A 10,893-nucleotide genomic window follows, 5' to 3' on the forward strand; every position below is an offset into this window, starting at 1 on the left:
ACCATGTTAATTTATATAAAATGAAGTTCTGTTCTACTGAGAGAGTAACTTGGAGAATAAAACTGAGTAATTTATTAGTCATGCTGCTTCATTTCTAAGAACTATTTTATACGTAGATGAATGAGGCCAGTCCACATTGTTTTTAAATCCTGAAAGCCTTAAGTCATTACAAGCCTGCACACAAAATTGCTGGTCTGCCATCTATCTGTAAAACAGGAACTTTTTTGCAACTTCTGACCTCTCTCAAAACATATCCAAATGTAACTTGCTTTGTGAGATGATATTTTGTTATCATATTTTCCATCTTCTGCCTTTTAGAAAATTTCATGCCAGAGTCATTCTAAGAGGGGGGAGAGCGACAGCCCTGTTTCTAAAATTTTCACTTAATGTGCAGGGAGCTTAAGTGTCATGGATCAGCTACATGTATTATAATTTCCTTCTGAACAATGAAACGCATTCATGGCACAAGCTACAAAATGCTGATAAGGGGTATTAAGTTGACATTAGTACTAGCTTGTGTTAATTTTAGGGCATATTGTGTATTTTGTCACTAGGAACACATTGTGCCCACCAACTCATTTAATATGGAATACTCAAGTGCCAGAAGAGATCATAAATTTGGACCAGATGTGACTAGTTAATATCAGACTGGCTTAAAAGTGCTCCCTTATTAAATCTACTGCCCTTTATTTTAGTAAGCATCTTCTGATACGTGTATGTGAACCAAATGCTTGCCTAATAGATTTTTGTGTTTATTGCTCCATTATTTCAGCATATAAAGCTATACTGTGAGCCATTCCCCATTCAGTCTTCAGCTGCTGTTCTAGTGTATCTCTTTCAACTTTTGTTTCCACAGAGATATGAGAGAAATGAAAAACCTTTTAAGTAAACTCAGGGAGACTATGCCTTTACCACTGAAAAATCAAGGTAGGTTTTGTATTTTCTTCATGTAAGGACAATTAAGATAATTAAAGGTTTTGCCTTCCGTTAGATCTGAAAAATCTAGGGTTTTTTTACAGAAGTTACAGAAAGAAAAATCTAGGTGAAGTCTCTTCCCTACTGATTCAGTGGAGCCAGAATTTAGTACATGAACTTTGGCCTCTCGAGTTTCACATGAGGTATTCTAGAATTTTATAGATATGGTATCTATAGATAAAATAATAGACTTTTCCTGGTGACATGAAGGCAGCAGCACAACTAATTCCCTGTGTTAGGAGGTTTTCTTTTTCAAAGGTAATGAAGTTGTAAATCACGCAGGCTATGATAGGGATCCTACTGAGTGATGGGGTTTGCTTTACCCCGACAAGGCTTGTAGCTTCTGTGACATGACACTGACCCTATGCAGAAAAGATACTTGCCTTGAGTCTGCTAACAGCCTGCTTTTCCCAGTAGCCAGCTATAAGGCACCCTATACAAATGCACAGGGCGGCAGGATCTCCATCCTATGTATGTATTTAGCAATGGGCCTTCATTTTGTGGCCCAGCAGTATTAAATATTCCACATCTACAGGGACTCTTTCCGCATGTGAACATTAAAAAAATAATTTTCCTTTTTTATTTCTTCTTGATAATGTGGATTTCTTTATTGCTGTGTAGTCTTTGCACAGTGGCAGCTGAGGAAGTATACCTAATGTGTCCTAGATCTTGTCCCAAGTAACTAAGCAGTCTAGCATTCATCATAATATGGTAAGAGATGAATGTAGAATGGATGAATTCATTGTACAAGTAAGAGTTTATGGCAGGATGGCTTGATAGAAGACTATGTGAAAGGGGAAATGTGCCATGATACATGGTACAGATGTGCCATTGTAGAGACTGGAAAAATACCATTTTAGAAGATAGCCTAGAAGAAAGGAGCATGGTGGAAATAAGGAAGAAAAATACAAATTTGGGGGATATAAAGCATATAGAAACTTTAATTCAGAACAGAAATAAAGGCATACAGAAGTCTTCTCTGCTGTCTGATGTCTACACTGCCCTTCAACACTGGCCAAAAAATCACTAATCACCTGTGCAGCAGGATGTGAAATGTGTCAGCTAGAGTTTAAAAGCTCTGAGACATGCCCCAGGATCAGCTAATCATAAATGGTGTTTCTGCAACTCCCACAGATTCCAACTGTGATCATAATTTACAGATGACCTCTGAGAACAGATGCCTCAGGAATGGACAGTCATATTCATTATTCATACAGCCCTTAAAATGTTTGAAATATTCCAAGACCTTTAATTAATTAAAGCTAGATAACAGTATAAGTAAATAGAACAAACAAACAACATTATAGGTAATTAATATGGTCTGGACTGTAATTTTGACATGTATATGAATTACAAGCACTGTGTAAGAGAAGGATTATGAGATGAATGAATGCCATTGAGTGAGTTCATCTTTACAAGTTCCGATCCTGCTTTCAGTAAATGAGTGTTTAGCTGTAGATTTCGGTGACAGCCAGAACAGAGTGAAGCAAGCCCACAAAAGTTTTACATAATGTACCTGTTTTTTGTATGGAATTCTCTTAAGCGACAGCAGGAAAGTTACTATGCTAAGAAATTTAGTTGATGTGGTTCATAAGCTTGAGTCACAATATTAAAAGATCTCTTACCTATGTTCTTATAGTTAAGTATTTGCATTACAGTAGTGTCTAGAGCCTACAATCAAATCCAGGTCCCTGACATAACCAGAATAGGAACATAATGAGGCATAGCTCTTAGCCTGAAACCATGCCTGAAGATGGCTCAAATTCAAAGTGAATTCTAAAGATTTTGTGAGACAGCTCGCTGACAGTGCATGAGTTAACATAAGTACAGGCACTAATATAGACATTTTGTATGAATTTAAAAGGAGTTAATATAAAAGGTAGAAAGCTACCCAGAAACAGGGTAAGCATATTGTGCTAACTTTCCCAGAGAAGTGCTTTTTCTCTTGATGTGCCAAGATGTTCCAGTGTTGCAGTTTTAAATGGAAATTCTCCCTGATGTGCACAAATGGCCACCCAATAAAGTTTTTTTTTAATGTTTAAATTAAGCCAGAATTTAACCTTAGGATCGACATTTCCAAACTTGCATGTCTGCAAGATCTCAAGCCTTAGGTTTTATTTGGGACCCTAACATTATTCATCCATGCAGGAATATTGTGGCTTAGGTCTCCCGGTACTGGAGGTGTAATTTCCATTAGGTTTCATCATTGAACTGGTATTCTTCTTGCCAAAATTTCTATCGCATTATCATGGAGCTCCTGATAATTAGCATTGTAAGACTCGTACATACAAAATTCAGGTTATTATTCGCTCTATGCTTAGAACAATGGAATCTATTATTTGATCATGTAGGACCTGTTAGGACACATAAATGATACAAACACTTTTGTGTGTGTGCATGTGTACATATTCACATTAAAATGTGGGTTTTTTCATCACAGATGATAGCAGCCTCCTAAACTTGACTCCATATCCATTGGTAAGAAGACGGAAGCGAAGATTCTTTGGACTATGTTGTCTTGTCTCAAGTTAGAAGATTAAGTACAGAAGCACCAAGAAAATAATGTTTGATTAAACCACTATTACTTGACCACTGAAAAGATGAACATTGCTACTCTTGATTATAAAGTACATTTTCTACACTGGCCTATTCCTTTTTCTCTTCTGCTCCATCCCCCTTTTCAAAATAAGGGTTTTAATAGTTTAAAGTTATGGTGGTCAAAAACGAGCTGTGGAATAGATCTAGAATAACTAAGAATGTTTTTAAAACTTTTTAAAGTATGTTTTGCATGCTTACTTTCAACCACTCAGAGAAAAGACACATGAATTATGGTTAATAGATAATTTTAAAGTTTTTTTATTGTTTGAACTGCAGCTAAAAGTTTGTGCATAGTACAGTACTCCTATTAGTATCATATTAAAATACTTGATCATATTCTAACAGTCTTTAAGCATAGAAAACTATTTAACAGCAAAAGTATTAAAGTTCTAAAACATTTAAACAATATTGTAACAGAATTTGCACAAAATCTCCAGTTGTTTTTTGTGCTCTCATTCATATTTAGTCTTCCACTATATCTCAATTTAAAAGCTTCATAGAAAAATACCTTAATTTATGATACACAAACCATATATGAAAATACTTAGAACTTGTAAATACAGAGAAATCATAATATCTACATACTGTACAATGCATAGAAGCAACAGATTTCCTTTTAGGCCAATAGTATCTCTACAAGCTTTTGGAAAAAATAGTTTATTAAAAGAAGGTGTGTTAAAATAAACAATGTAAAACACAACACCAACCCATTTTGTTTCCAATAGAATTCAAAGCATGGTGTCTGCATATCACTAAGTATTAACTCTTATAGGGCATGCCAGAATTATCTCAGACTAAGATATTAAACGTTTTACATTGTTAATAAAGTTTTTTATTTAAATTAAATGTTGTCTTGTTTCTAGTTATATTGCCAGAATATGTCTTTTTTTTCTAGTTTTGTTGTCAGAGTACTACACAAAGTTTTGATAGTTTTTTCATTTCAAGAAGTATGTTTACAAAGACAGATAAAGACTTCTTATGAATATATAAATGCTAAAATGACAGCTAGTAGCAGCAATAGATATGAATAGGTCAGACTCATTGTACTGATATTTCAGGATGATAGGCAAGACACCAGAACTAAACTTGTGCTAGACTGCAAGGCTATGAAACCCGTAACAATCCTTAACTACCGTATAGAGCAGGTCACCATGCCCTTGTAGTCAGTAATACATGAGGAAGGTGACTATGAGCCCTTCTGCCATTCCACCATGACCCAGCATGTCAACAGGAACCAAATTCCTTCTTGCTGTGTAAGGGTTTAGTGGTGGGTAAGGAGGTATTGTTTCCTTGTCACAGGAAACACTCATACAGTTAAATTCTCCACGGGTTTTTGGTAGGATATTAGTACACTCCCCAAAGCAGTTTGTTAAGGATAGCTATCACTGAACTATCTCTGGCACTTACAAAGTTTGAGCTGACTGATTTCTCTACCAAGTTTTTCTCCTGGAATGCTGTTTGCTGAAAAAGGAAGGGAACACCCACATTGTCAGAAATATTAGTGTACTGTCTATAGCAAGGACCAAAAATTCAGATCTAATTCCCAAGAAGGAAAGGCGGGAATTTTTGTTCCTGAAGAGCCATACCACTCCTGTTTCAGGCGTTCATGTAACTGGGCTTCCAGCATTTCTCTGGAAAGATATTTCTCTTTTCACTCAGATAAAGCAGAGTGTTTTGGTTTCTTCCAGGTTGGACCGAACTGTCCACTTTTCACCTTTCTGTCTCCCAGGCAGAAAATGTATTTTTGAGTAATCAGGCCTCCAAATAAATAATTTAAATGCAATGAGGACGAATAAATCTAAAACGCCGTCATAGAAAATGTCTGTTTCCATAAGCAAAATGAATTCCATCTGGGGAATGCGTGACTAAATTCTTTAAATAGCACAGAAAAAGGTAACTGCAATGTGTTTTAAGATTTCAGGTCACAAACTATTCTTCAGTGTACATGGCATTTAATGAGGGGAGATTCCTACACACTCACAAAGCTGCGTGCTTGTGAGCACGAATGCATTTTTAAGAATAATGGAATCGAAGTCCACAGCAGGATGTTTTTTCAAAGTTAATTCTTTGACATTTTCCCCACATCCCTCATGAACAATGTCCTCGTTAATTAGATCCTATTTTTCCCATAATAAGTAGTCAAAGAATGTCCAAAAGATGGCAGCACTGACATGTTTTCATTAAAAGTCTGCAAACCAATAGACTTGCTCTATGACTCCAGCCCCAGAGATACAACGGGTTTTGCAACTGTTAAAACTTTGGAAAAACAACTCCTGGTGTCTCATGGCTATTAAAAAATAGTCTGGGGAGATGATCTGTAATTACAATTAACCAATTAATTTTGGTTCAGCCTAAGTTAAAAAGACAGACTGATTCTATTAATACTGTAGACATTAATGCTAAAAAGCAGTGTATGAACACAAGACTGAACACGCAGCAATGTTATGAGAGAGAAAGGGAGAAACAAAATTTCACAGAAGCAAATTGTGTTAATTCTTTTAAAATCTTGTTATATTAGTACACGCACAGAAACTGATGTATCAGGTCAGTGTGATGTCTTTTTTAACAACTACTTTCAAGGGAAGATTAAGCACTAAGCATGTCTAGTGCAGTACCTGCCCACATATCATCACACATAAGTTAACGTGCCAAGTTACATGACAGCTCATATCTCTGTATTTTTATCGCATCTATTGCAATGGAATATACATTAGTGAGACAAATGTATACAAGTTAATTAATTATGCAAAGCTCTTGACATCAGTTATACCTCATCACAATGAGCTGCACAACTTTAGCACATTCTGTGACAGAAACAGATTTACATATGTTGTCTTTAAAGTCCCTTTTTTTTGCGCTGTTTTAAAGTGTACAGTAATATGCACATCCTTGTACCTTTTGTTATGGAAACTTCAGTTGTGCCTCTTCTTCCTGAACTAAAGACAACTAAAATTTCACTCTTTGCTTATTTTGAAGCCTTTCCATACTTCCAACCAATTTTGCAGCTTCTCTCAAACCCCTTGTATTTAGTATACCTTTTCCTAATCCTAATGGACACATGCTTTAATTCCCAAGTTTTATGGCCACTTAAGGAATATTGGTGATCAAGGGTGAATGGAATGTCCTCCAGTTATCTTTTAATAGATAATGGCCACAAACCAAGGCCTGGTAAGTATCTGAATGAAGAGGTGTTAAGGGATAAATTGCCTTAGTTAGGAATGCAGAGGGTTATCTTTCGCTAAAATTCAAAAGGAAAGAAAAGAAACTTTTTAAGCGCCAGAACATCATGTAGGTCCAAGAAGGATAAATGTTAGTGATACTACCACATTTTAGTTTAATGGAATAGGGCAACGTGGGATCAAAGTTTAAAAGTTCCCACAACAAAATGATATACAAATCACTTAGAGATGATTTAGAACCATTCTTTTATTTGTTTATTTTCCAATTATTACAAAAAAAGACAACTTTACATTGATAAATGCCTGAATGCATGGAAACAAACAATTTAGGGAAAATACTGAGGAAAACAGTATTGCTGGAAAAAGTACTTGCTTTCTAAATCCTTAATGGAGTTTGAACATTTTAGTTGAAAATGCTATAGGATAAAGGCACCACAACTTGTTTGCAGGGTAAGAAACAAGCAGCACAAATTTAGTACCCACCAAATATGTCAAGTTCCGCCAACTCTTTTTTACTAAAACTTTGTGCAGCTCTGGCTTTTCAGAGCAAAACCAAATTCTTTATAACCACCATTCACTTGTAGTATCTTTCTTCTTTTCACAGATATTTCATGTCATAAAAAAAGCCAGTTACCTATGTACAGTATAAAGTGTAAAGTTTTTGGAGCAGAAGCAAAATACAAGCATATAGAAATAGACAGTAAATACATATGCAGGCTGCATGTTAACTTATGGAATATGTAAAAGTTAGCGTGCAAAATCTGCATGTTAACTTATGCAATACATAAAAGGTTGTCCCTGTGACCTATTAATTATTCATCCCATAGCAGGCTTACTTGGGATGAGATACAACATAAAGACATTAATTTTTCAATATAAGGTGAATATGTAACTATAAATTAAAGGACTTTCAAAAGTTTGAAGAGCTGTCTAGGCTGTGGTAATGCTAGGACTACTATAAGAGATGTTTATTACATAGCCCAAAATTTATTTTCTTTGAAGCAGATATAGAGACTCCAGAGACGTGAAGACAGAAATCAGTGGGAATATAGTAAACTAAATTAAAATGAAGATATGAGAAAAATATTAGAGAACACAACAACAAGCTTAACAGAACTTTTTTGTTCAGCGCTGTGGTGGGTTGACCTTGGCTGGCTGCCAGGTGCCCACCAAGCTGCTCTATCACTCCCCCGCCTCAACTGGATAGGGGGAGAAAAATAGGACAAAAGGCTCGTGGGTTGAGATATGGACAGGGAAATCACTCAACAATTCAATTACCGTCATGGGCAAAACAGACTCAACTCGGGGAAATTAATTTAATTTATTGCCAATTAACAACAGAGTAGGATGAGTAAGAAGAACAACTCTAAAAATACCTTCTCCCCCCACTCCTCCCTTCTTCCCGGGCTCAACTTCACCGCCAATTTCTCTACCTCCTCCCCCCACCATCAAGCATCATGAACATAAAAGGGTCAAGGCTTTGAATTTAGTGGGAATATAGTAGAAAAGTGGGTAATAGCAGGAAAAAAAAAGAGAAAAAGCTGTGAGGCTTTGATGAGATCCAAATAATTTTAATAATACTTTAAAGAAATAATGCTCTTACTTTCCCATTGTGCCAGAAACAAGCAGTAGTCAGCAAGGGATAAATAATTCAATGATTTAGAAGTGCCTAGTGATGTTCTGCAAATATTGACAATACCACATTTTTTATGCAACCTGGTAGGTATCACTATAAGTAGAACTATACTACCTTTTATATCAGTATTCTATAAATGCAGGTACAGTTGAGTCTAAATTTATTTACATGTCATTTATGAGGGGGACATATACTCCAGAAACACTTTGCAGAATTATTCATGATTGAAAGCATAAAATGTATAGATGCTTTTAAAATGGTACATAAAGTCTGTGTCAAGTGCATATTGGCTTAATAAACCCCTAAATCAATTTTAAAGTATTGATATGTTTTACATTATAACTAGAACCACAATCAGCTAAATGTCCCAGCATTTATTGGTATTAGTAATTCATTAAAAACACTGTGCTAATACACAAGTGCCTATACATGGGCTCTTGGAATATGAAGAGTGGTGGAATCCCAGCTACAGACTGGGGAATGGCAAAGAGGAGAAGACGCAGTTAGGGAATGTTGGCCAGATTCTTCTGTTAACAGCCTGGGGTTACTTACTCAGATGGCTGAGAGAACAGCAGCATTCTTCAATTCTTAATGATAAAACAATTTTATCACCAAACTGATTTCAATTGATTTACTATTGTTAGTGCAAGAGCAGCTGATAGGGAACCACTGACAGTTCTGTATACGTCTACTCAAACTCCAACTGCAGTAAATGGAAATGGAAAGAAACCATTGACTTCAAGGGAAGGTGAATTGAGGCCTTTAAGAAAGCTAAGAGCAAGTGACAGTGTTTTCAAAAGGAGTCAGTGAAACCTTCATTTGCTTCCTTTTCAAAAGCAATTAACCTGACTTTCTTCCATGGGACTAGAGACAAAAAGAGATGGGTTTCTCACAGCACTGAGTATTGCAATGCCCAACTCAAGACATTTGGGTCCCAAAGTAGAATCTGGAATCCTAGAAAAAAGTACTTAGGTGCCCTATAAAATATTCTGATCTTCAAAGCCTGAAGGTAACATGAAACAGGAGCTGGGCTGCTTAATCCTATCACTTACAGGCATGGACAGAAGCAGAACATGAGACACATGGGGAAGTGGTTTAAGACTGCAAACTCAAGTGCCTGATCAGTGATCATTTTCAGAATTAAAGTTTTGGTCTGTGGCACCTAAATTTGCCTGAGACCCACTAAATTTTATTTTCGATCTGGTCTAGACATGAGAGAATGGGGCAAATGTCTTACACTCTGATTTGGGACTCTTAGCCACTTCTGAATTAGATATAATTTGCAAAGCAACTGCCAGACTGTGACTTCCTCTGTAAGCAGTGCTCATCTCAGCCATTTGATATATGATTATCCATATCCCAGTTGACATTGATCAAAGTATTACAAAAAAAACCTCCAGAAAGTGGCATCTTAACCCGTACTGAGCTTAAGAATGGGGAAATATAACTGCAACAGACTCTAGATCTTTGTCAAGTCCCAAGCAAGAGAATGGTATTAGTCTTTCCTGGTCATGACAGCAGCACATTGAATTTTACTGAAGGATTTGATTCACTGACCAGGAGAGACAGCTTAACCCTTTACTAATGTTGCAGGGATCCTAACTATTGAAAGCTGGAATATACTGTTGACGTGTAAATTCATTACAAAGAGAATACCACCCAAATGTAACAGATCAGTTTACCTGAATTTAAAAAAAAAAAAAAAAAAAATTGCCCTCTCTCTTAGTCCTAAATCTTCTGGTCTGAATAGAATAAGTATGCAAATTGGCATCAATCAATAATTTTTCAGTGTTACTGTGAAACACAAACACTGCTGCCTTTCAGAGATGGAAAGAGAGATTAACTAAAGGTTGCAGCGGGGTGTTTGTAGAGCCTAATCACCTAATCTGTCCTCCCATTCCAAGTGGCTTTTTCTAGCTAAGTCCTGAAAACCTCTGAAGATGGAAATTCCAGAGCTTCCCTGGACAACCTGCCCTAGCGCTGCACTACTTCCCTAGTGAAGAACTGTCAAATATAACAGATTTCTAATGTTGTGTTATCTCTCAAGAAAAAAATCTAATTTTAAGTCTAGTATATTATTTATCAATACTTTTAACCTCATCAGTTTTTGTGCAAAAAAACCCAGATGAAAACTCTTCTTTCAGTGCAAGTGGTTGGTAATAGGTAGCCACAACACAAAAAAACCCTCATAGATGTTAGTAAATGATACTATACTCCTTATTGCTGGTTTCCCATATTTCATTTCTATTTTACAATTTAAGCATTTCTGTGATTGAAGGAAGGTCTTTCCACTTGACTTTCATACAACTTCTGAAAGAAGACAACAGGGTATTGGAGAATTGAGAGGTATTTCTGAATAAATTTCCTACCAACTTTTTTGGGGGGTAATTTCTAAGGAAGGCTACCATCTGACTCCCTATAGATGAAACATTTTAACACGTTCTATTAAGAAAGACTACAGAAATCATGTCTACTGATGACTTCTTCAAAATTTCTGTTCCTGGT

General features: G+C 36.1%; 1 protein-coding gene across 1 annotated transcript in view; it reads left to right on the top strand.

Moving 5' to 3' along the window:
• Positions 1-4,419, top strand: part of RGS7BP (regulator of G protein signaling 7 binding protein) — a 47,242-nt gene extending 42,823 nt beyond the window's left edge. The window contains exons 5-6 of the mRNA XM_076362105.1: positions 857-927; positions 3,416-4,419. Coding sequence (XP_076218220.1) covers positions 857-927; positions 3,416-3,507 — 163 coding nt within the window. The 3' untranslated portion in view covers positions 3,508-4,419. The remainder of the gene's footprint in view (positions 1-856; positions 928-3,415) is intronic.
• The last annotated feature ends 6,474 nt before the right edge of the window (positions 4,420-10,893 follow it).

This window comes from Aptenodytes patagonicus, chromosome Z (assembly GCF_965638725.1).
Source record: "Aptenodytes patagonicus chromosome Z, bAptPat1.pri.cur, whole genome shotgun sequence".
NCBI classification, from domain to species: Eukaryota; Metazoa; Chordata; class Aves; order Sphenisciformes; family Spheniscidae; genus Aptenodytes; species Aptenodytes patagonicus.